General features: G+C 30.6%; 1 protein-coding gene across 4 annotated transcripts in view; it reads right to left on the minus strand.

Annotated features, from left to right (window-relative positions):
• The window catches only part of LOC123302324 (histone deacetylase 6), a 53,552-nt gene that overhangs the window by 13,060 nt on the left and 13,550 nt on the right, over positions 1 to 26,942 (minus strand). For 2 of the 4 annotated variants that reach the window (XM_044885205.1, XM_044885207.1), the window contains 10 exons: positions 25,322 to 25,390; positions 16,324 to 16,416; positions 14,245 to 14,684; positions 12,311 to 12,531; positions 10,198 to 10,384; positions 8,693 to 8,964; positions 5,649 to 5,841; positions 4,576 to 4,635; positions 3,070 to 3,269; positions 1,658 to 1,860 (listed from right to left, as the gene is read on the minus strand). In XM_044885205.1, the coding sequence (XP_044741140.1) occupies positions 1,658 to 1,860; positions 3,070 to 3,269; positions 4,576 to 4,635; positions 5,649 to 5,841; positions 8,693 to 8,964; positions 10,198 to 10,384; positions 12,311 to 12,531; positions 14,245 to 14,454 (1,546 nt within the window). In that variant the 5' untranslated portion in view covers positions 14,455 to 14,684; positions 16,324 to 16,416; positions 25,322 to 25,390. Of the gene's footprint in view, positions 1 to 1,657; positions 1,861 to 3,069; positions 3,270 to 4,479; positions 4,540 to 4,575; positions 4,636 to 5,648; positions 5,842 to 8,692; positions 8,965 to 10,197; positions 10,385 to 12,310; positions 12,532 to 14,244; positions 14,685 to 16,323; positions 16,417 to 25,321; positions 25,391 to 26,942 lie in introns of all 4 variants that reach the window. The other 2 variants (XM_044885206.1, XM_044885208.1) reach the window with 2 other exon arrangements.

Raw genomic sequence — 26,942 nt, forward strand, 5'->3', positions numbered from 1 at the left:
TGTGACAATGAGTGTGGTTTGTTTGTTTACGTCCAATGATAAGTTGTTTACTTATAAGTATTATTATTTTCTCAGAATAATATAATAAAAATATTAAAAGTGGGACAGTTTAATAATTTAATACATTTTTTATTCTATTATTCTGAGAAAATAATAATACTTATCAGTAAACAATTTATCATTTCTTTTTTTTACACGAAATACAAAATAGTTCACTTAGTTTAATAGTTTAGTTTACCATGGATAAGTTTTTAGATTTAATTAGTGTGCTAAGTAATTAGATAATTATTCAATGTCATTACTCTAGAATTTAGTTAATCATCGATAAGTTTTTCAGCTTAATTAGTATGATAATTAGATAATTATTTAATGTCATTGCTTTTGTTTACAATTGATAAGTTTTTCAATTTAATAAGTATTCTACTAAATAATTATTTCTTAGCATTTAGTTCATCATGGATAAATGAAAAATAGACTAAGCGTACTACCTGAAAAAGTAGTCAATTTACTAAATAATTCGTTACAGGGCAAACTCAGCAGAAAAGGGTCGATAAAGGGGTTACAAATGTTGGGTAAAAAATCCAACAGTTAAATATTTGCCGGTGAAGAGGGGTGGAAAACGATTTTTTGCAATTTACGGCGTCAATGCTCGTCCTATCAAAAAAAATTAAATGTAATAGTTCAAGACAGTAAAAAATCTATAACTTTTATTTTTACCACTTTTTAACGTAACCTCAAAATTTTCGAGTAAAATAAAAAATAACATTTTTTTTGGTTTTTAATTCTTTATGTCGCGAAAAAAATGCAATCGTTATGTAATTTGGTACAAGTGCATCTATTTGAATCTCTAATATCCTGGAATTTTTTTGTTTTTCAGCAGTTTCTGAGAAATTGGTAAAAAAAGACCTCTTTTTCAAGTCGCTGAAAAAGGGTTACGATAGACAATTTCTGCGACGTTCATTTTCTTCGTAAATACATCAAAATTCATACAGAAAAATAAAATAAATTACTGTATGCAAAAAACATTCGTAAAAATTGCAAAAACTCAACAATTTTATAATAATCAAATTTCATATCCATTTCCATTTTGTAATTTTTTATGCAATATAAATTACATATTTGATGTAATATTGTGTAGAAGTTGTCAGAAAAGATTTGAATGAAATTTGAGATATATTTGACATATATACTAGCGCCACCAAATGAGTGTTAATGAACATATAGAACATTGAATGGTTTTATTTAGTTCGCAGCCACTCACCCTGAGGCGCTGTTTTACGCCATATAGATTCTTCTTCTTGAGGTTATGTTAAAAAATCATAAAAATAGTTATAGATTTTTTTACTGACTAGAACTATAACATTTAACTTTTTTTGATAGGACGAGTATTTTCACTATTGCCACGCCTTCAAACCCCCATCCCTCTTCACCGGCAAACATTCAGCTGTTGAATTTTTTACCCAACATTTGGAATCCCTTTTTCGACACTTCCCGCCCTGTAACAAATTTTTTTTGTTAAAGAAAACTAGTATGCTTAGACTAAAATGTATTTGAATGAAAATGGATTAAATTTGAATGAAACTTAAAAATTACATGTTAAATCAGTGTCAAAACTGTTCTCCTCTCAACGTTAATTTGTAAACAAAATATTACATACTTGTTTCCAATATATCTAGACGTATTTGAAGTCCTTTAACTCCTTGTGGAACTTTTGGATAAGCGTCACGGGTAGGATAATTGACCGGTTTTTTTGTATATACTTCTGTATAAACTGGAGTAGGAGGACTACCCGTATAGTAATGGAAACATTTCCAAAATGGTTTCTGATGTAAAATTAGATTTCGTATTGTTTTAAGTAGGCTAAAATCGAAAATTTAGTATTAGTAAAATAATTTGGTAACATTAAATATACAAATCTAGGATATAAGCGTCGTTTTTATGTAAGACTTCTGCTGGTTGGTAAGTGGTAGGTTAAATTTGATAATACTTGACCAAGTTGCCTATTCAGTAGGTCATTTGAAATTCCCTGAATTTTCCATGACAGCATAAATTTCCTGAATTTTCGATAAAGACAGCAAAAATTCCCTGACAGTTTTGCGGTATCATAAATTTAAATTTGCCTATTCGAAAAATACAAAAATTTTCCTTTGCCTCGTATTCTGATACAAGCACACTCACAAAGGTAAATCGAACCCAAAACAAATGCTCTTTTGGATGCTCAATATATTGCTTTAAGAGGTTTTTAAGAGAATTTTTAACATAATTAACTGAAAACAAACATTTAACTGAGTTAACTGTTGAAATACCCTGTACAGAAAGTTTAGAACGTTAGTGCTTATATTATTTTTTATAAACTAGTGAAGTTTAAAAAAACAACACAATTATGGCGGTATTTTATTTTGGTTTTCGAAAATTTTCGTATCTCGAAAAGTATTTTCTAGATTTTTTTCGTTTTTCGAGTATCTTTCACAAGATAATTGAAGCTATCTACAAATTTTCAACTCCCTATCTTTTATAGTTTTGGAACAATGGACTTAATCCGTCTCTGACAACAAGGACGATAAATTATAGATGACAAGATTTTCGGTTTTTTGCCCCTGTTTAGTTAGATAATTCGCAGTCACGTGCAATCCTATATCTTTTTTATCACCTTTTTTTAAGACCAACGAAGTGAAAATCCTCAGGATAGCATTTTTCGTAACTTAGTTACTTTTTAATAGATCAGCGAAGTGAAAAACTCCATTAGAGCCTTTTTCGCAGCTCAATTACTTCAAGTTTGGAGTATTTCGTTGTGGAGCGAGATACGGCGTTTGAAAACGGGTTCTGAAATCGAGTTCGGTATTCGCCAAATGTCTTCAAACAGTTGATTTACATGTACCAACCAATTTTGAGACACATAGTGCAAGCAATGGCTATGAAACGATCTTGAAGGAAGGTAACCCACGAAAACGAGGACCCCACAATGACCTCCGCCGCGGCAACATTTTTTAGATCGAAAAACAAGGGCTAGTGGACACAAGTGGACCAACTTTCAAAATAGTTAACATATACAATATGAGTTACACATACCTGTGTTTGGGTTTTAAATTGGGATGAGGTAGATGAGGAACAGGGTCATCCAGTAATGCTCTTAATGTAAGTGCGGCACCTTCAGCCAACGAAGTAGGATTGTAGCCACCTTCGAGGAGTACAGCAACTTTGCCCTGAGCAAAAGCTTGTAATAAATGCGTCATATGTGCGTAGCATTGCGGCGTCACTTTCATCTCACCCTAATAAAATAAATATTTTCAATAAATAAATTTTTAATATACAGGAGGTCCCGTAAATACCGCACGCTTTTGTTGCATCAGCTATTAATTAAAATAGGTAGTCGATCAGAAGCATTGTAATTAAAAATTAAAACCACTCGACTCTGACTGAGATTGACCAATTAATCATTTTTGATATATTAAAAATAACTAAATTATTAATTATTATTGTTATTTAAAAAAAAAAAAACAAAACAAAACTTAAGTATTCAGTTTGAGCAGAGTCGAGAGCTTTTAATTTATTGCTATCAAAATTAATTATTCAATACTTAATAACAATAATAATTATTTAATAATTTATTTTGAATCTATCAAAAATCATTAATTAATAATAAGTCTCAGTCAGAGTCGTCAGTCATCCGTGCATCGGATCAAAAAATGGAAGAGGACTTTTTGCCTTAGAATTTTATTAACCGTTAAAAAGGATTATCAAAATAATGCCCTTTATAACCACCCTTTTGGGGGGGGGGTGCGGTTAGTTGAGGGGTTTTAATCAGTTTTGTTTTTGTTTTAATAAAAAAAAAAAAGGCATACATCAAGTAAAAAGGGTCCATTTTGTAAACCGTTAGAGATAGAACTAAAGTAAAAGTTTTTCCTTATGGAAAAAATAGACAAGTTTTGTTTGAAATATTTTTTTATAAACATTAGTGTTTATTTGTGAGAGCACAAATTAGGTAGCTTCACAACTAGTGGTCTTGTGAAATATTTTCGAAAAACGAAAATAACTTATATAAAATACTTTCGAAAATTTCGAAATTTTTGTAAAATTAATCCAAGACGCCCTCAAGGAGAAACAGTGATGTTAACGAAAAAATATTTCAACCAAAGAAGTGAAAGTAGAAAATCGAAAATCGCAATGTTCAAATTATTCGCTTATGGGGAAGGGAACACAACTTTACGATTTTGGTGTTTTATAAGCTTGAAATTTCGAGATTCTACTATATAATCATTTTAGTGCGGATCCTCAGCTAGGAATACGGCCCTTTCCTTGAAATAATTCCAAATTTTTACTATGTTTGTAAGTGAAAATTATTTTTTTCCAAATATTAAAATTGTTATCTTTTAAGAATGTTAAATTCGAAATAAACTTTACACGGCTGCCTGGAAAGGGTTTTGTTTTTCCCAGCAGAAAATATTGTTAGTATTTTTAACCTGCAAATTTTTCTCTAACCTTTTCATCTCCTATTAAGCTATCATATCCCGCACTGAGTATTACTAGTTCTGGATTATACTAAAAAATAAAGTAAAAATAAAAATTAAATCACACCTCTGGACAACCGATGGATGCATCGTAACCAGCGGATATTATAACCAATTCAGGATCATACTAAAATGTAAAAAATATTATTTTAATACAATCAATTGTTTTTATGCACATAATAGTCCAAGCAAATTGGAAATTTATTATTACATATCACGCTTTTATAAAAAATGTCACGAAATAAAAAATGCTTAGAATACCACTAAATTATAAGATCCAATAACTGTTTTCTCAAATTTCATGATTTTTTAGCAGAATTCGTTTGTGCGAACTTCTAAATTCGCGCGGGTGCGCATAGTAAAAGCATACTTTCTAATCAATATGACTATTCTACACACTCATACGAACATTTTGAGCTGGATCCCATAAAAAGTCATATTGTTCCATAAAATTGCAACCTTAATTGTTTCATTTCCTATAGTATGTGACTTAAGATCATTAAATATACAGGGCGTTCTGTTATTAACTGCAGATCATGGGCCTACAGAATAAGCTCATAAAGACAAAGGAAAAAGTTATTTACCAATTTTGGATCGGAGCCCTAATTTGGGCGCTACAGGTATGACAAAAATTGATAAATTGGTAAATTCACTGACTATCATTCGATAACCAGCAGCCAGTGATAATCAGTAGATATTAGTAAATTTCATTTAATAATATTCAACTAAAGAAGGGATATGAACTGATTTCAATTGGATTCTATTATTCCAAAGTTGATAAATAACTTTTTCCTTTGTCTTTATGAGCTTATTCTGTAGGCCCACGATCTGCAGTTAATAACAGAACGCCCTGTATATTTAATGATCTTTTAGGTAGATATTTTCCACCTGCTTCCAAAAAAATTAAGGCGCGTAGTTGATTCCTGGATCAAACGCCTTATTTCCTCGATTATTAGTGTAAATGAGAATTATGAATTCGTACATCCTATTTTGATCCTTGATTTAAAATACAACATATAATAATATAATATAATTCAATTACTATTATCAATTTTTGCTGGATCTATTCGATTTTCCGAAGGAAAAACAAATCGTCAATAAATGTTCCTAAGTTCCTTTGTTGAATTAAAAAAATATTACCTCGTAGGCCACTGGCATTAACACAGTATTAAAGATGGTTAAGTAATCAGCATCTGTCATTCCAGTCTCGTTTAATGGAACGTTAAAATTATATCCAGTACCTGCACCCTCTCCAATGTAATCAAAGTCAGATCGACGTAAATTTGGCCAGAAACGTCCATATTCGTATCGATGAATTGAAAAATATAATACACTGAAACATTAATAGTACAATTAAACTAAATATCTAAAGGAAAAAAATTAATCTTTGAAATGTAAAAAAAAAGTCGACCTCTCAAGGGCGTACTCGCATTTTTGGGGGGTAGTTAAGGGGTTTAAATAAATTTTTTACAAATTAAAAAAAAAACTATGCAATAAATAAATAAGTTTAGACAAGAGTTCTAGTTGAAGTATTTGAGCACATTTTCGTTTTATTTTCGGATTTCTAGCTTCAAAATTGATCGAGATATGCCATATCTTTTTTTTTTGCTCATTCAATCAAATGAAAAATTATTCATCTTGTAAACCGTTAGAGATACTTTGGTGCCCATTTTCTCCAAAACTATAAAAAAAAGTGTGCTGGAAATTTTCAGGTTAACTTCAACTAGTGGTTTTGTGAAACATTCTAAAAAACAAAATATATTCCAGAAAATACTTTCGAAATATTCAAAATTTTTTAAATTAATTTGGAGACGCCCCCCTCACGGGTAAAAAGGGATGTTTAACAAAAATATAATTTAAAAAAAAATTGTTTATCTAATTTTAAGAAATAACTTTTACATTTAAATTTTTGTTCTATCTTTAACGGTTTACAAGATTTTTTTTTTTTTTTTTTCATCTGAAAAAATGAGTACAAAATTTTCGAAAATTGCGAAATTTTCGCAAGTATTTTTTGGAATTTGTTTATCTTATGTTTCACAAAATCACTAGTTGAAGTTAATCTGTAAATTTTCAACACACTTTTTATACCATGTATATGAAATATACATAGTATATTAAGTTTGTAACGCTTAAAAATATTGATCCTACGAAAAAAATTTTTGTATAGGTGTTCATAGAATCATCTAATTAGTCCATTTCCGTGTGTCTGTCTGTCTGTCTTTCGTCTGTCTGTCTGTCATCACGATAACTCAAAAACGAAAAAAGATATCAAGAAGAAATTTTTATAGGGTGCTTAGAACGTAAAAAGTGAGGCTGAGTTCATAAATGAGCAACATAGGCCAATTGGATCTTGGGTCCGTAGGACCCATTTTGTAAACCGTTAGAGATAGGACAAAAGTTTAAATGTAAAAAAAGTTCCTTATAAAAAAATAAACAACTTTTGTTTGAAACATTTTTTCGTAAATATCATTGTTTACCCGTGAGAGCGCAAATTATGTGTAAATTGTATAGTATGTATTATATGAGAATACCAGTTATATATATGTGGCAGGTATGTATGTGTCATGTGAGTAATCTACACTGTCTATACATGGAATTTCAACAATAAACTCAGTCAATTGTTTGTTTTAACTTATTTTCTATAGCTTTGAGAAAATGGACACCAAAGTTTTTTCCTAAGTTGGGCCCTCACGGGTAAACAGTGATGTTTTCAGAAGAATGATTCAAATAAAAGTTGTTAATTTCTTTATAAAGAATGACTTTTATATTTAAACTTTTTTCTATCTCTATCTCTATCAACTTTTCATTTGATTGAATGAGCAAAATAATTGACATATCTCGATCAATTTTGAAGCTAGAAAGTCGAAAATAAAACGAAAATGTGTACAAATACTAGAATCAGCTAGAAATTTTGTTTGAACTTTTTTTTTATTTAATGCATAGTTTTTTGTTATTTGTAAAAAACTGATTAAAACCTCCAACTACTCCCCTCAAAAATGGGGATTAGGTACGAACCTGAGAGATCGACTTTTTCTTACGAATTTTTACAACCTAATAAACAACTGTGGAAAATTTCAAAGATGCATTAATTTTTTATTTTATTTAAGGTATTTAATTGAAATTGTTCGACTTTAGTCTAGAAACTGGGGACGATACTGTGGCGAAGTTTGAGTAAGGAGTTTTTTGAATTTATTGTCAAGTGCAGCGGTTTACAAACGATTCACTTAGATGCCAAGTAATGTTTGTGCTCTAAAACATTGTACCAATTCTCGCTCTAAAATTCTCTAGATTATCTTTACAGTTCACCACCCATATCAAGCTTGTATTAGGATGTCGATAGAACTGTTCGTACGTCAATCTCTGTCAGGCGACTCTTCGAGGAACTGAATCGCCTGGCAATATATTCAGGCTGATTTAGGTATCGGGCCACTCTGGCGTTAAAAGGAACGAAGCAGTATACGCTTTGGCATGAGAGGGATTGTCTTAAACACCCTTTTTACCCGAACCTGTCATTTTCATAGTAAGATGTTCCGTGTATAACTCGCCTGAAATTTACTAGCGCATGTTTGGCACCACCCTTCTTGACAAGACACTGATGATTGAACACTATATGAAGGATAATGAAACCTTCATACATGTTATTTACGTCTGCAAAAACCTGCAGGGCGTCGGGTACAGAATTTTTTGGGTTAGGGATGTGAAAAAAATCGATAGTTACTTCTTTAAAAATCGATTTTTCTAATTGATTTTTAAATTTCGTAGTTTTCGAAAATTTTTGAAAACATTTTCTAGAAATTTTTGCTTTTCTAGAAATAGAACAAAATTTTAAATGTAAAAGTTATTTCTTATAAAAAAATAAACAATTTGAAACATTTTGTTCTCTAAACATCCTTTTATATCCGTGAGGAAGGTCTTCAAAATCCTTTGAAAAATTTCAAAATTTTCGAATGTATTTTCTGGAATTTTTTTTTGTTTTTCTAGAATGTTTCACAAAATTACTAGTTGAAGTTAACCTGAAAATTTTCAACACACTGTTTTTTAATAGTTTTGGAGAAAATGGACACCAAAGTTTTTTCCTGAATGCATGCATTTTTTTACTTTGGATATTTGGGTGAGAGGATTGTATTTAGTTTGATTCCTAAATTTTCAAAATTAGGTAAAATCTAGTTAAACATAATACATACTTCTTAGATTCGTAAAATTGATCCTGGGTTCCTTGTCCATGATGAACATCGAAATCAACAATCAATATACGTTTCGTTCCAAATTTATTAATCGCATGCCTTGCAGCAATTACAGCATTATTAAAGAAACAATAGCCATTGTATTCGTTATACATTGCATGATGCCCTGGCGGCCTTATGGCCGCAAAACCATTCTGTACTTTATTTGATAAAATTGCATCAACCAATTCAATACAGGATCCTGCTGCAAATTTTGCCGCCCGTGCCGTATTCTAAAAATAAAAATAACAACATGTAAAAGTGGTTAAAAGTTCGATTCGATGCCAGGCGATTCAATTTCTCAAAGCTTTTTAAGCAAAATGGGGTTTTAATTTTATATCCTTGAAAAATTTTCCCAGGAAACGATGACTTTTGATAGCCTCGTTGAATTAAAATTTGACATGAAAAATATTTCGCGCAGCAATTTTTCTTCGGAAATCGTTGAGCATTCAAATTTTGATTTTCGTGATTCCAACCCTGTTGCGTCATTCGTCATTTTGAATTTGAGGGTTTTTTGTTTATTGCATAACTCGTTTATTTTTACACGAAAAATGGTTATTTCCAAAGTTATTTGAAATTAAATTTCCTTTCTTAAACACATTGCTAAATGTATACATATATGTATACAGGGTGTTCTCTTATTGGTAGCAGACAATTATATCATCTTCCGAATTAGGCCTCAGATTGAAATTTGGTAAAGAGCATTTCTATTTGTCTTGATAAACTTATTTTACTGGTATAATTTTGTGCTATCAATAACAGAACATCCTGTATATGTTCTCTCAGTATATTATGTACTCTAGTTTTATATGATACTCGTGGGATGCACTATGCAAAAGTCAGAATTAAACGCCCTGTGTATAGACTATTTCAATTTTACCAACTGTAGCGGCTGACATGGGAAAAATTCCCCGCAGCACTTTTCTTTCAGATATCGTTGAGGGGGCTCATTGGCAGTCTACATTTCTGTTTTAGGGATTCCAACCCTGTTGCGTCATCCGATCTTGACTATGAGGGTGAATTTTTGATTATTTTAAATTTTATACGAAAAATGGTCAAGGATGTATGAGCACGGTAGAAGGGACAAAAAATGTTTTAACTTGACAATATAAGACGAAAATTAAGAATAAATTTTTTCGATAACCTGACTAATTCAAAACATCACAAATTGAAAATTTTGTTTAATTATTTAGCTTTCAACATATCGAAAACCAAGGCAGATACCGAAAAAATTTTATTCTTACTTTTCGTCTACATTCTTGAATTTGTAACAAAATTCATCATCAAAGTTGAAAATAAGGTACAAATAATTTAAACCCTAAGCGAGTGGCTATCAAGCTAGGAATAAATAATTTTTTTTATTTATTTTTATAAAAAAGTTTGTTTTTTGAAAGTCTAAATGGGACATAGGCCCTTAAATGAATTGCCAAATTTTATATTCGTTACATTACGTAACACACACTCACCTCATTAATGAAAATCGCATCATATAACGAAGATACTGTTTCGTATCCCTCTGCATTGATTCCAGAATTAGCATAAGTTTCTAATAAAGTATATGCTTTTTCACTGTGCGCAACAAGAATTTCCTCTTTTGTGGCTTCCCTTGATGTTAAAATTTCACAACGATCATACAATTGATATTCTTCGAATCTACAAAAAACAAAAACACCCATGGGAATTAAGATTGTATAAAAATTTTGTTTTTATGATCAATATTTCTAATCGTTACAAACTATAATAAGGTTCAAGTTTTTTTGCAAGCGAACCAGAGTAAAAGGAATAAATTGCAAGTGCAATGAAATACAGAAATAAAAGGTCGATAAATATGGTTAAATGTGTTGGCAAAAATTGTCTTACGAGCGCGGCAAGTTACGCCCCTGTAAATGTCATTGTGCTCGGCATAGTAAACCTTTTCAATAGGGAGAGTTTTAGAAGAAATCCTGGTTAGCATGCGCCCCCTACTTTTTGATGGTATTTATAATAAAGATAAGCTAATTGAGCGCATCAAAAATACTCCTCCTCTATCTAGAAACAGAATATCGTGCGTAAGACTGTCACGCTAACTGGTGATAAAAACGTACAAAATTCGGGTAAAAAAGTAAGGCAAAAGCACTTGATATTTCGTTTATTTATTTTTAATTATATAAATCTTCATCCGTAAAGTCTTGTTGTATCAAAGGGTGTACAGAAAAATGACGTCGGAAGCACCAAGTCAATTCGCCAGTAAAATTTTATTGTTTTCCTTCGAGTGAATGCGGTGTTTCATGAAAGTATGATAAACGTATCAAGTGTATACATGCAGTAGAACATTATGTGTAAGTAATGAACTATAATTACACTGGTCTGCAAAAAAAAATTTTTTTGTCAGCTGCATGAGATATTTTTACTAAATTATATGTTTTAGGATGCGCTGATTTCAGAAACACTCGTTATAGGTAAAAGCACTCGTTTATTAAAAATTATACAGTAGCCTTCAAGCATAGTGTCATCCCATCTTCCTTGGTATCGTCTCTCGATATCGCGGACATCCTGGTGAAACCGCTCCCCCTGTTCTTCACTGTAAGCTCCCAGGTTTTCAGGAAAATATTCTATGTGGGTTTATATTTGAGCCTAATTTGCGACCTCACAGGTAAACAGTAATGTTTACGAAAAAATGTTTCAAACAAAAGTTGTTTATTTTTTTTACACGGAACATTTTTGTTCTATTTCTAACGATTTACAAGATGGATCCTACGGACCCAAGACACAATTGACCTATGTTACTCATTTACGAACTCGACCTCACTTTTTACGTCCTGGGCACGATATAAAAATTTCAGCTTGATATCTTTTTTCGTTTTTGAGCTATCGTGTTGAGAGACAGACCACCGAAAGTGGACTAATTAGGTGATTTTATAAAAACTTATACCAAAATTTTGTTCGTAGCATCAATATTTTTAAGCTTTACGAACTTGGGACTAAACTTTATTACCTTGATATATTTCATATTGCATAGTATAAGAAGTACTTAGAGATGGCGAACCAATGGCACGCTCCACAATATTTTAGGCACACCACCGATCAAAAAGTTCACTATGAAGTATTATATTACGAACAAAGGCGGGTAAACTTGGCAATTTGGACTATACTTGGCATTTTGAACCAGAGCAAAAGGAAATAATTGCAAGTGAAATGAAATACAGAAATAAACTAAAAAAAGTTTATTTTTATATTTTGCCCATACTACCTTAAATACACAGATTCATTCCAATGGTGTTTTTTCAGTTTTATTTTATTTATAAATTATATTGAATTTTTCCATACAATCCCAGTTTTCAGAATGGTCCTGGTTTTAAGTCCCAATTATCGAGATTATTATATATAATATTTTAAGCCGTCCCGGGAGGTTTAGATGGTTTTGCCCAATATTGCGTAGGAAACGTTATAAAAGTCAAAACTATTTGACGACACGTTTATGGCCTAATTAAATATTTCTTTAGAAAAAATAGCACGTTGATATCAAAATTTCACCCCACCCCTGTTAGAGAAAATCTTACGAATGAAAGCTAACAATAATAAATGAAATTTTAAGTATACCTGCGAATGACGCTAGAAAGCCTAAATGGATTTTCTGGATAATTTGAATCCCATATACATTCATGCGAATCCGACTCGTCAATATTTGTAATTAGACCAGTTGATTTCCGTATAGAGTTTATGGAACCGGCTGATTTTTCATAGGGATCGTATATTTCAATGGTGATATTTTTGCCTCCCTTATTTTCTCGGGCACGTTTCTTGATATCGGCCAAACTATTCTAAAAAAGAAAGAGAGAAAATTAATGAAAACAAGTGAAAATAAACAATTGACTGTGTTAATTGTTGAAATACCATATATATACACTAAGTTGAATAATAAGGAAATGAAAAATAAGGATGTTTGTTTGTTTGTTACGCTTTCACGCTAAAACTAGCGAATGGTTTTTGATTAAACTGTACAACAATATAGCTCATACATCAGAATAACACATGAGCTATAATTTATAAAAATATATTTAAAAAAAATTAATTAATTTAATTTAATTTGACATTTACTATTTTAAATTTTTACAAAAATCTTTAATTTATGGTTCAAAATGATGATTATAGATGGACCAGATCTATGATCATCATTTTAAAGCATAAATTAAAGAATTCAGTACAAATTTAAAATAGTAAATGTCAAACAATTCATGGCCAACTTTTCTGACATACTCAATGAATTATGACTATTTTACATTTAACAAAATTGAAAACTGTGCATATCAAGAGAGGCGGAGGCTATAAAGCAGTGGTTTTTCCTTTTAAGCCCAGTGAAGCGGGCGGGTATCAAGCTAGTTTTAAATAAATTACAAAGGTTTAAAATATCAATATATTTATGGTGGCCTTCCGGCCTACATTTCTTCTAGTTTTAAAAACTTTTCGAAGAATTTCTAGAAATAGAGAAGCGCCGTAAGATTTTCTTCGGAATCCAGGGCCAGTCAGTGAATCTTTATAAAAACTGTTCGACTGTATTGTTGAAAGCTGACATTATGAAGTTAAAACCAAAAATCTGTACGTTTTTGGGTCCGTAAAACCCATCTTATAAACCGTAAGATACAACAAAATTTTAAATGTAAAAAATATTTCTACAAAAATAAACAGCATTAGTTTGAAACATTTTTTTGTCAACACTATAGTTTACCAATGAAGGCACTAATTAGTTCAGAACACAATAATATTTTCTCTCCACCTAAGAGGAAGCTTTGGACGGCTACAGACTTTGATTGGAAAAGTAGAAAGTCCAAATCATTAAGACTAACAAGTGACAACAAACAATTGACAGAGTTAGTTGTTGAAATACCATGTATAGACAGTGTTGATTGTCATACATGTCAAACAAAAATAACTGATATTCCCATATAATACATACTATACAATTTTTAAACAAAAGTTTTTTTTTTTTTTTTTTTTTTATAAGGAACATTTTTTATCTTTAAACTTTTGTTCTATCTCTAACGGTTTACAAAATGTGTCCTACGGATCTAAGACCCAATTGACCTATGTTGCTCATTTACGAACTCGACATCTCTTTTCGTTTTTGCTTTATCGTGATGACAGACGGACAGACGACAGACAGGCAACCGGAAATGGACTAATTAGGTGATTTTATAAACACTTATACCACAATTTTGTCGGTATCATCATATATTTCTAAGCGTTACAAACTTAGGACTAAAATTAGTATACCTGGATTTCATATAAAACAGGGTATAGGTTAGGTTATATAGGCTGCCCAAGAAGAACACACTTAGGCTAAAGAGCTTTTACCACCTTTTTCGTTGATAATTTTACTTATCAGCTCCTCAATTATTTTCAGAGGATGAGTGTATCTCCTTCATGCATATGCCTTAACCAACTGAGCCACTGGGATTGACAATAGGGTATAAAAATCATGTATACTAGTTTTCACGTTGAATTCTGTGCCGATGAATTTAATCGAGAAAACTTACCCCTTTCTTTATAACAGGTTTGTTCACATCAGTATTCGCAGATCCACCGTCTTCAGATTTCGCCGGTGTTTCCGTCACATCTGATGGTTGGGCTTCAGTAATAGTAAATTCTTTTCGTTGTTTAAAATTCGTACGTATCGCCTCACAAACATTATCGGGTATTGCTACCGTGTTAAAATCAAGTTCAAAATCTCCCGTTCTATAATGCATTGCAATGAATTGCGATAAATTATAACGTATTTGATATGCATTAACGTTATCACGTATTAATACAAGATCACCGGGTTTAATATCCTGTGGAAACGTCAATACAAATTCTTTGATGAATCGGTATTCGTTATTCGATAACGAGTTGATTGAAAAATAAGCCAATGTGCTTGTTTCCCATCCCCAATTTTCTGCGGCTTGTAATTTTATTAAATATTGGCCTCGTAGAAGATCTGAAAATATAAATTATATGTTATTCTAAAATTATTTCTGAACCAAAATAGTTAAGGTAGTACGAGCGCCAAGGCAAGTTTAGACTTGTGGTTCATATTATTTGTACCTTATTTTCAACTTTGATGATGAACTTTATGAATGTAGACGAAAAGTAAGAATACAATTTTTCGATATCTGCCTTGTTCTTCGTAACATCCAAAGATAAATATAATTAAACAAAATTTTCAATTTTCGATATTTTGAAAATTACTTTAATTTAAATAGTTTTTTTTTTTAATTTCCACCGACTAGTTTTGGATAAATCTATGAAAACATATCATCCATCTATCGTTTTACTATAAAACCAATGTTTAATAAGCCTACTTTTGAAGTCATTTTTTTATTTCAATAATAATCGGACAACTCCCCCCCCCCCCCTAAAATTTTTGGAATTGAATTAGATTTAGTCCAACTTCATATAAAAAAATCAAGCCTTTTATCCAAAATTTCCCTGAAGCTCGTACTTACTTAATACACAAATATTATGGAACAAAAATTCGTAGCATAGGAGCTGCGTTAGAAAAGCGAATCGAATTGGTCATTTTTGAAATTTTCTTGGTCTAAAAATACAAAAAATTCTTTTTGTTTCATATTTTTAAAAAAAATTCACTAAAGTAAAACGAACCCAGATTCATTTAGAAGTCTCTCAAAAAGCCACGGGTTTCCACTCATGTATATTCTACATGGATTGTTTTTCTAGAGAAAGGTAATAAGGCATCCTCGAGGCATTTAGTAGTCTCCATGTATATCGATAATAATATAGTACAGCACATTAAGGTAGCATGGGTCGTCAACAGACAATCTTTTTTTTAAAATTTTAAATAACGTACAAATTTTAATACACACATTACCATAATTTACCATAATAATTAAACTGATTTTATAACAATTACTAATACATAAAATTATATATTATAAATGCGAAAGTAAGCATGTTTGTTTGTTTGTTACGCTTTCACGCTTAAACTAGCGAATGGTTTTTAATGAAACGAAGCAATATAGCTGATATATCAGAGTAACACATTAACTATAATTTATAAAGATATATTAAAAAAAAAAATAAATAAATTTAATTTAATTTGACATTTGACATTATCATTAATTACAGATTTCTGAAAAAGTAGTCATTTGACATTACCACAAAGTACAGATTTCTGTAAAAATAGTCAATATAAAATATTTCACGGCCATTTTCTCTGACATACTCAATGAATAATTGCTATTATACATTTAAAAAAATAGAAAAGCATACATATATTTTACCTGTGTAAAACAATCCTTATCATTATTTCGAGTGTTATAGAAAGGGGGTAAGCGAGAGCAATCTTTATCAATCTTTACTTTTAAACCCAGCGAAGCGGGTGGGTATCACTCTAGTAAAATTATATTTAAAAAAAAAGTATTTTGACCATTCATTTGATTAGTTATTGTAGTTATAATTCCTATATTATCGACATATTATACTCTAGAAATCTTCTGTATCTTATCTGTATCTTTAATATAATAAAAAGCTAACTGTTCTAAGTTTATTTTTATACTTTACCCATCTTACCTTACAACTAAAATTTTGTCATATTTTTGTATATTAGATAAAATTACCTGTGAATGACACGTAGTCGATGCCAATACGTTGTGTTAATGAAGGTAATGGTTCATTTACAATCCAATCAGGTTCTTTTTCATCGTATAAAACTGTAACATAAATTCAAATTTTAATGTTGAATAGCAATTGTAGGAGACAAAATAATGAATCTTTAAGACTCCTAAAACATTGATAATAGACTTTTTTCACATTTTTTTTTAAATGAAAGTAAATGTCTTGATAAATGGGCTAATTTTTTTCTCCGATTTTTTTGAAGCCATATGACCGAATAAACAGGCAATGAAAATCATTAAAATTCAAATTGGCGAAAACGATCCGGAAACTCACGATGTTACACGAAGGTTCGTTTGACGTCATTTAAAGTTGACAATAGTGATATATTAATAACTGTTGAGACTGTTTTATTGTCATTGCTTGTCGGATTGACATCACAGATCACGTGTGCGGTGGAGCAAAAAAAAAATCGTTTTAAAATATTTCAAATATTGTGACTTTTTAACAATTTTTTTCATAGTGTTTTTATTGTTAAAATTGCGTAATTTTTGAGTTACAGGCTCTACTCGACCTATATTTTATAACAAATTATCAAAAAGCATTTCTGTTTTTCACGAAAAAGGTCTATTGTAGGGTTCTGTATTTACTTATTTTTATCTGTATTTAAAGTATCATGGTAATAAGAAAAAAAATTAACCGCCTAATTGCCGAGCTTGTTAACGCGTTTTAACTTGCTATGACTACTGGATGGGAGGTTGCGAGTTCGAATCCAGGCAGCGGAAGTGTGTACAAAAAAGTAAGTGGGGCGGTAAATTGATCACATGGTCGTCGCTTGGATAAGAACGAAGTAACCGACTTCACTCACATCATAAAATTAATTGTATATTCGAATGTAGTGTAAGAAATAGTGAGGTTAAATCCCATTATTATAAAAAAAACTTTTTTTAAAAACATTTTAATAAAAATTGTATTTCATTTTTATTAAATCACTCATAATTTGTCCGTTTTTTTTTAATGCACTTTTGGTTCGAGATTTTTTTAACCAAGTTAAGCACTGTCAAAGCTAGTTCGACACTTCAACTTCTTTAAACATTTTAGTAAAAACTTATTGTAATTTAAACCTTCAGAATGCGCTTTTACGCAAAACTTTCTCTTTCCCATATGAGCCTTTTTAATTGAATTACGTACTTACTGTTTAAGAAAAATTAAGTATCGAATTTGCTTTCACGTGCGTAAATTAGTTAAAAAAATCTCCGACTAGAATTTTGAAGAGTGTATTCTAAACAGTAGTTGAATAAATCTAGCGGATTTCGATAATGAATTCGATAAATTTTTGCAAATGGCAAATTTTTTTTAAAGAGGTTACTTTTGTTGTTAAAAATACAGAAAAGGAATTTTCCGGGTCCGGAACGATTCACGCGACCCTCTGCACACGGTTTTATCTCTACACTGTTTTCTTAAATATCTCTGCTTTTCTTGATCGGATTCAGACGAATAAAAGAAAAGAATTGCTTGTTAAGAATTTCTGCATCGACCTTCCCGCTATTGAACAATAAACATAGCAAAATAACATCAAAATCTCAAGAAAACCACTTTAACCTCACATTTTCGACTTTCTCTAATAACTTTTCGAAAAAAAAGCAATTGAGTTGAAATTCTGGAAAAATATGTAACTTATTATAATAAAAAAAGTAGGTAGTTTTAGTCCGATACCTAACCTCAATTTTGAGAAAAACAAATTTTTCTTGAAAATTTCAACAGCTCGTACAGTTCAGACAAATCGTTAGACTTTAATTTTTTTTTTTTTAATTGCAGGTTTTTGCAAGTACTTTCGGGTCGTGCGAACAATTTTTTTCAAAAACTGATTATGAGCTGCAAAATAAAAACGCAATAACTCAAAAATATTCAGATTTTCATTATAATGAAAATTGTCAATATTTGTACCTTTTAATGATGCAAATTAGGTATTTTTCCGAGTTTTTTGCATTTTTGTTTTGCAATGTTTCGGCTCATAATCAAGTTTTCGAAAACAAATCGTTCTCACGATCCGAAAGTACAAACAAAAACCTGTAACAAAAATTCTTAGCAAACAATTTTTTTTTTTTTATTCATCTCAATCCAATTAATAAAAGCAGAGATATTCAAGAAAACGTCACCAAAGAAAACAATGTAAAGATAAAATCGCGTGCAGAAAGTCGCGCGGATCGTTCCAGACCGAAAAACTCCTATTCTGTATTTTTAACAACAAAAGAAATCTATTTTTTTTTTTAAATTAGCCATTTGCAAAAATTTATTATCGAAATCCTCTAGATTTATTCAACTTCAGTGTTGATAAAGAAAACAATAATTTTAATATAAAATGTTGGAAAATATTCGAAAATTTCCGATTTTCTTTGACAATGCGTAATATTAATACCTGCAAATATTTAACCGACGAAATAATGCATTTGATCCAGAAATCCATTTCGCGCTAGTAGACTTTTATGGGAGTCTTTTGAGAATGTTTGAGTGCACTTAACAAAATCACATTTATGCTCATAGAGTGAGACAACAGAAGTACCCTATTTCCGGATACCACATTTGTATTCATTAAAACAATTTAAAATAACTATTGGATTTTATATTTTGGGTGACTCTAAACATTTATTGAACCTTGACTTTTTATACCATGCATATATGTAATATGCAAGGTATACTAAGTTTAGTCCCAAGTTTGTAGCGCTTAAAAATATTGATGCTACCAAAATTTTTGTATAGGTGTTCATAAAATCACCAAGTTAGTCTATTTCCGGTTGTCCGTCCGTCCGTCTGTGGGCACGATATCTCAAAAACGAAAAAAGATATCAAGCTGAAATTTTTACTGCGTACTCAGGACATAAAAAGTGAGGTCGAGTTCGTAAACGAGCAACATAGGTCAATTGGGTCTTGACCTATGGGTCAGTAGGACCCATCTTGTAAACCGTAAGAGATAGAAAAAAAGTTTAAATGTAAAAATGTTCCTTATAAAAAAATAAACATTTAGTTAGAAACATTTTTTCGTAAACATCACTGTTTATCCTTGAGGGCGCAAACTAGGCGTAAATTGTATAGTATGTAATATATAAATTGTATATGTATGTGCAATGTGATAGAGTAATCAACACTATTTATGCATGGTATTTCAACAATTAACTCAGTCAATTGTTTGTTTTCACTTGTTTTAGATATAGTATTTGAAAAAAAAAACAAGTGAAAATAAACAATTGAGTTAATTGTTGAAATACCATGTATGGACAGTTTTGATGACGCAATCGTTTGTTTTTTGACGTCACGTAAATAAAGAAAGATTTCCACTGTTAAAAAGGCACACACACATAACTGATATTTCCATATTAATACATACTACAAAATTTTCACCAAATGGGCGCTCTCGTGGGTAAACAGTGATGTTTACAAGAAAATGTTTCAAACAAAAGTTGTTTATTTTTTTATAAGGAACATTTTTTACATTTAGACACTTGTTTTATCTCTAACGGTTTACAAGATGGGTTCTACGGATTCAAGACCTAATTGACCTATGTTGCTCATTTACGAACTTCACCTCATTTTTTACGTCCTTAGCACGCTATAAAAATTTCAGCTTGATATCTCTTTTCGTTTTTGAGTAATCGTGATGACAGACGAAAGACAGACTGACAAACAACCGGAAATGGACCAATTAGGTGATTTTATGAACACCTATACCAAAATTTTGTTCATAGTATCAATATTTCTAAGCGTTACAAACTTGGGACTAAACTTAATATACCATGTATATTTATTTCATAAGCATGGTATAAAAATACTTCCGGAATGCGGATTTTCGGCGAAAACTCATTATTGACGAAAATAAAGATTATTTTGTGGTTTGTAGTACAATGAAAATAAATATCTACAAGGAAAAAATTAATGCATCCCCCTTTATTAATCCCCTTTTTTGGGGGAAAGTTGGGGGTTTTAATCAGTTTTTTACAAATTACAAAAAAACAACATGCATCAAATAAAAAAAATTCAATTTAAGAGTTCTAGTTAAAGTATTTTTGCACATTTTCAACTTTCTAGCGTTGACCGAGATATGCCAATTTTAAAATGGAATTTTTAGGCTCATTCAATCAAATGGAAAAGTATCCATTTTGTCTAGAAAGTTTGTTTAAACCGACAACTATAATCATGATCAACTTTAAACTGACCGTCGAGAGCTGTTAGTGCCATCTCGGGACGTCCAATAGAACTATCAACCCAGAACAGGACACGATATTTCTGGACCTTCTTCCGAAATTTAAATATTTTAATTTCAGTTTATTGTTTTTTCAAGGGTTTTACTGTTAAAAGTAAGTTATTTATATTAAAATATTCTGTCTGGATATAAATTTTACTAAACTAAACTATTTTCTAACAAGAAAAAGGACAATAGAAGCTAATAGAATAGAATAAAACCCTTCTTTCGAACATTCTTTTAATCAGAAGCCTCTAGAACAACCTCGGTGTGTAATAGGAGGCTCTTTTGGCGACTTGAGCAAGTCTTTCTTGGGAAACCACAAAGTTTGGATCTAAAAAGAAACCAAAGCGAGAATAAATAGAAAGCATATTAATCAAATTGGATCCTTAAGTATTATTTATACCAAACATGCGATGTATTTTAACCCGAGCAACGCAGGGTTTGGCTCCTAGTATAATATATAATGACTTTCAAATTAAATTTTAGACCGCAACCATAAAATAATCTTTATTTTCGTCAATAACGTGTTTTCGGCGAAAATCCGAATTTTTTTTTTCAAATGCTTATATCTCGAAAAGGGCGAGGTTACGTAAAAAATTTTAAGGATAAAAAAATGTATAAAATCGTCCAAAAAGTAAAATCAAATATTTTTTTAAAGAGAACGTGGTGTCGGGAAATAGGGTACAATCTGTCCCACTTTATGGGCGTAAATAAAAAAAAACTTCAGTTCGCACGAATATGATTTTGAGTAACACTCAGACAATCATTTTTCAACGGCTCCTATAAAAATCTACTGGCACGAAATCCTTTCATGGACTATTTTCCGGTTTTATTTCCTCGATTAATTATGAATTTTTAACAAAACTTATTAATTATAAATTTTTATCTTACTATCTATACAATCTTCGTTTGAAAGGATGGGAAAATTTTCTTCTTCGCTTTCGGGATAGGAATAATCTTCGAGTTTTGTTTCAGGATTAAAACAGGATATATCAGAATATGTTCGAGGATATTTCGCTTGGAATGGTTTCAATGTATCATCAGAACGACGCTTAATTCCGTAACTAATTACATGATTTTCTGTATCTGTATGATCATCCTTTGTATTATCATCGAAATTAGGGCTACTATCTTGTATCAAATCTTCGAATATCTCATCAAATATTGAACTATGATCGGACATTGTACTATGATCGGGCATTTGAACATCATCATCTTGTGTGTCCATTTCTGATATGGTAGTCGAATGAACTGGTTCATTATTATCAATTTTTAAGTTCCGATTAGTACGAATTAATTCTCTTTGTGTTCGAGAAACCTCATGCTTGTATTCAAACATTTCTGATGTTGATGTGCTGCTACTCTGTCTACCTACCATTTCGGGACAATCTGACGTAACTTCGGTATTATAAATTCTTTTACAGGTGGTTTCACATACTGTAATTTCGGAGCTTACGATGTCGAAATTGAAAAACTTGTTGGTTCCGATGCTATTCTTTTCATTAGAATTGCTTGCCTTCTTATAACTTCTTGCATTTTCACTTGCTCGTTCATTTTCGAGGTAGTCTTTTGAATGACCCGCGATGGATACATTATTGCTAGGTTCGTAATACTGGGTACTGGTACTGGGTATTGGATATAGGGTTTCAGAATTTTTGCTTTTTTCATTCCCGAAATATTGTTTTGAGTTTTGTTTGTTATCACAGTCGTTTTCGAAGATACTGCCAGTACGAATGATTCTGAAGACGTTCTTTTCATTCGAATTACTATTGCGTGCTTTTAAAGGCTGTATGAAAATGCAAATAAATTTAGGTAAAATACATTTAACGGCACAAAATTTGGCACAAATAAAGGGTTTTTCATTTAAAATAATAGAGCTAATTAAATAACTTGTGTGTTTCATAGTATTGTTGAAAATGAAGCAATTAAGGTTGCAATTATATGAAGATGAATTTTTGTGGGATTCCGCTCAAAATGTTTGTATGAGTGTGAGGATCAAAGTCATATTTGTTAGAAAGTGTGTTTTTACTATGCGTATATCCGCTCGCGCTTAGAAGTTTGCCCAAGCTAATTCTGCTGAAAAATCATAAAAGAGAAAACAATCATGACATTTTTCCTAAAATTCACCGTTTTTGAGATACAAATGACTGAAAAAAAACTTAATTTTGATGAACATTTGATATTGCCGAAATTAACAATTTGTGTGGTTTCGATCAAATATTTGATTTCAAACTTGTTGTATGTCATATTTTGGAAGATTTTAAACAAGCTTTATCTTTTGACTCTTTTCACCTCATCTCACAGTTTTATAATATAATATAATCGCAGTTTTAAGCTGAAATTTTGTCATCAACATATATATTTTAGACTCTTCTAAGAACTTTTTATGTCTTGCCATGCGCTTAACGCTTTTTTTTAACGCATATATCTCGAAAATGGTGAGGTAAGATGAAAAATTACAAGCCACAAAAAGTTGTTGGAATAGTCCAAAATATGAATTTTAATCGTTTTTAAATTGAATAGTTAGGCAAAATCATACGATAATCGTCAATTTTGTTGATAACAAAATTTTAGCTTAAAAATGCAAATTTTTCTTTATAACGCTTATATTTTAAAAACGTTGAGGAGAAGTGAAAAGAGCCAAGAAACAAAATCATTCATAATAAGAGATATAACAAGTTTGAAGTCAAATATTTGATCGAAGCAACACAATATTCGTAAATTTCGACAATATCAAATTTTCATCAAAATTAGGTTTTTTTTTCAATCACTTGTATCACAAAAACGGTAAGTTTTAGGAAAAATGTCATGTTCCAAATGTTCCAATGACTGTTTTCTCTTTCATGATTTTTCAACAGAATTAGCTTGGGCGAACTTCTAAGCGCGTGCAGGCATGCGCATAATAAAAGCACTCTTTCTAACCAATATGACTTTGCTTCACACACGCATACAAACATTTTGAGCCGGGTCCCATAAAACATCATATTGTTCCATAGGATTGCAATCTTATGACCTTTTTCCGGCTTTATTTCTTACAGTAAAGGAATAAATTTCGATTTTTTCAAATTAGCAACGAGTAACATACACAATAAGAATAATTACGATTAGTTAATTCATACTGATGATGAAAACTTGTTAGTCGAAATACGTATTTATATAATACAAAAAATTGATCTAGGAAATTGGGGCAAAAATCGAAATTTATTTCGAAATATCCTAGAGTTCTCATTTATTATCTTTTATAATATTTATATTACAGTAAAGGGGTAGCGTAAACTTGGCCTCTTCGAAAACCGAGGTATGTGATATGGATTTATAGATTTAGTTATTTTGCAAGTCGAAAAAAACCAATATCGAAACGGTAAAACTCCAGAATCATTGTTTAAATCATTCTAACCAATCCGAACCAATATATATTTTATATATATATATATCCCTATATATTTTATATGTTTCGCTATAAATATTTTTTTTGTTTGTTACACTTTCACACAAAAACTATCGGATGGATTTGAATGAAACTATAGAACAATATAGCTCATACATCAGACTAACACATAAGCTATAATTCATAAAAATGTATTAAAAAAATTTAAATTGAATCTGGCACTTTACTGCTCTATCTATGATCATCATTTTGAACCATAAATTAAAGATTTCTGTAAAAATTTTAAATAACAAATGAATTTAAAGAAATTCATGGCCATCTTTTCTGATAAACTCAACGAATTATGACTATTTTATACATAAAAAAATTCAAAATTGTGCGTTTATTTAGCTGTTGAAAACAATCCCTTCGCGTGTTATGGAAGAGGGATAAGTGAGATCAAGAGAGCTGGAGGCTATAAAGCGGTGGTTGTTACTTTTAAGACCGGTGAAGCGGGCGGGTATCAAGATAGTAACATAAAGTATTACCACACACTTCAATTTTCGAAGAGACTAACTTTTCGCTTGCTTTTCGACTTTTGCACTCTTAAACTGTATTATGAAAAGGAGTGGATAACCAATATTTCGTGATCGAAATAATTATGTTTTCAAATCGAATTTTGACTGCAACACGTGAATTTTTGTGACACAAAGTTGTACTTGGGCATATTAAATTAAGCGCTAAAATTTTTTCTTTAAATTCTGTAAAATCTAAAATTTTTAGTACAGGATCAGGATTTTCATATTAAACATTTTTTTAATTTTTCCGGTTTTTCAACGGGATATTTAGGAGAAAAATAGTAGTTTTTAAGAAAAAAATACTTTGGGAAAAATCGAAGTGTAGGTAGTTGTTTAAAAAATCGGAAACATAGGGAAAAAAACGGTTTTTTGCAAAAAAATAAAGAAAAGAAAAAACAGGATTGTAACCCAGTTAGAATTTTCAAAGAATCGATTTTTCATTCCTGCATTTCCAGAATGTACGAGTATATTCGCTGAAAATTTCAAATTGATCCGAGAAATATTCACGAAAATAAACGCATAAAAAAAATTTTAACTGAGTGTAAACGTCTTTTGAATTATTAAACGCGGTTTTGTCGAAATTTCGTTTTCAAAGTCGGTGAGCAAGATTTCTCCGAAACGGCTCGATCGATCGGTTTCGAATGTTTACACAATCTTTTTAGATATTTTTCCCAGGTATTAATCGAAGGAATAAGATTTCTGAAAATTATTTCGATATTTTAGAACACTTTGAAGTTAGAAATTTTGTGAAGAAATATGACTTTTTTTTTTTTTAATAACGGATATAATAAATGGAAAATAAAAATGAATTCACTTACAAAATTTTCCTTAATAACTGGAGATTTGTTATTTCTTGGTTTGCCACTACTTGAATTGGAATCCATTATCTTAAATTAAATATTTCAACAAATTATTTTTGTGTACATTTTACAGATAATTTTTATCTAGTTGTTAACAAAATAAATAAATAATTACGTAATTTAGAGTTGTAAATCTATTTTCAATAACAATAAAAAACAGTACCGCAAGAATTGCGTAAGCTAAACGAATTTCGTCTTAATAACATTTAAAAAAATTTCTCAAAGAAATTTTCTAAAAAATTTTCGAAATTTCAGATACCTGCATCTTCGGCAGAAATGATCTGATATTAACCGTATACAACTAATTCGAAAATGTGAAATTTTAGGTCTCAAATTATCATAAATCTCCTACCCTTTTGCGCCGAGGGTTGAAACGATGGACATAATTTTTCTATTTGTTTTTTTAATTTTCTTTGTATCGACTTTTTATACCATGTATATATGAAATACACATAGTATATTAAGTTTAGTCCCAAGTTTGTAACGCTAAAAATATTGATGCTACCAACAAACTTAAGGTATGGGTGAGCATAAAATCATCTAATTAGTCCATTTTCGGTTGTCCGTCCGTCCGTCTGTGAACACGATAACTCAAAAACGAAAAAATATATCAAGCTGATATTTTTACAGCGTACTTAGGGCGTAAAAAGTGAGGTCGAGTTCGTAAATGAGCAACATAGGCCAATTGGGTCTTGATCTTGTAAACCGTTAGAGATAAAACAAAAGTTAAAATGTAAAAAATGTTCCATATAAAAAAATTAATAACTTTTGTTTGAAACATTTTTTAGTAAACATCACTATTTACCCGTGAGGATGGAAATTAGGCGAAAATTGTGTGGTATGTACTATATGGGAATATCAGTTATATGTGTGTGACATGTATGTATGAGTAATATGATAGAGTCATCAACACTATCTATACATGGTATTTCAACAATTAACTCAGTCAATTCTTTATTTTCATTTGTTTAGAATGATTTTGTCTACTGAATGCAAAAGATCTACAATTCTAAGCTTAACGGAAAAACAATTCTAAAGACACAATAAATAAACCCAATTAAGCCCTTTTTTAGAAACTTTTTCCTTGCTAAATCTAGAGTTGAATTTTATTTCCATTCAGTAAAAAAATAGTTCCAATAAAGTCTACACAGTTTAAGTGAAGGAAATTAACAATTCCTTTTACTGAATGCAGAAATGGGCGTCGCCAAAGTGGGCAGATTTGGGCAGCTGCCCTTCTCTAGAGATTTACAAAAATGGTTCAAAGCACCCACTTACTTTCAAAAAGTAAAAGTCTACTGAATTCAAAGTTTCAGTTTTGGGTGAGTTTAATATGATGTTGCCAATTTTCGAGCTCAAACTCACTTTTTAGGTCCGGAGCACGATATAAAAAGAATACAACTCGATATCTCTTTTCGTTTTTGAGTTATCGTGTTAACAGACAAACGGAAATGGACTAATTAGGTTAATTTTATAAATACCTATATCAAAATTTTGTTTGTAGCATCAATATTTCTTAGCGTTACAAACTTGGAATTAAACTTAATTACTCTGATATATTTCATATATAGGGTACAAAAAC

Source organism: Chrysoperla carnea, chromosome X (assembly GCF_905475395.1).
Source record: "Chrysoperla carnea chromosome X, inChrCarn1.1, whole genome shotgun sequence".
Taxonomy (NCBI): Eukaryota; Metazoa; Arthropoda; class Insecta; order Neuroptera; family Chrysopidae; genus Chrysoperla; species Chrysoperla carnea.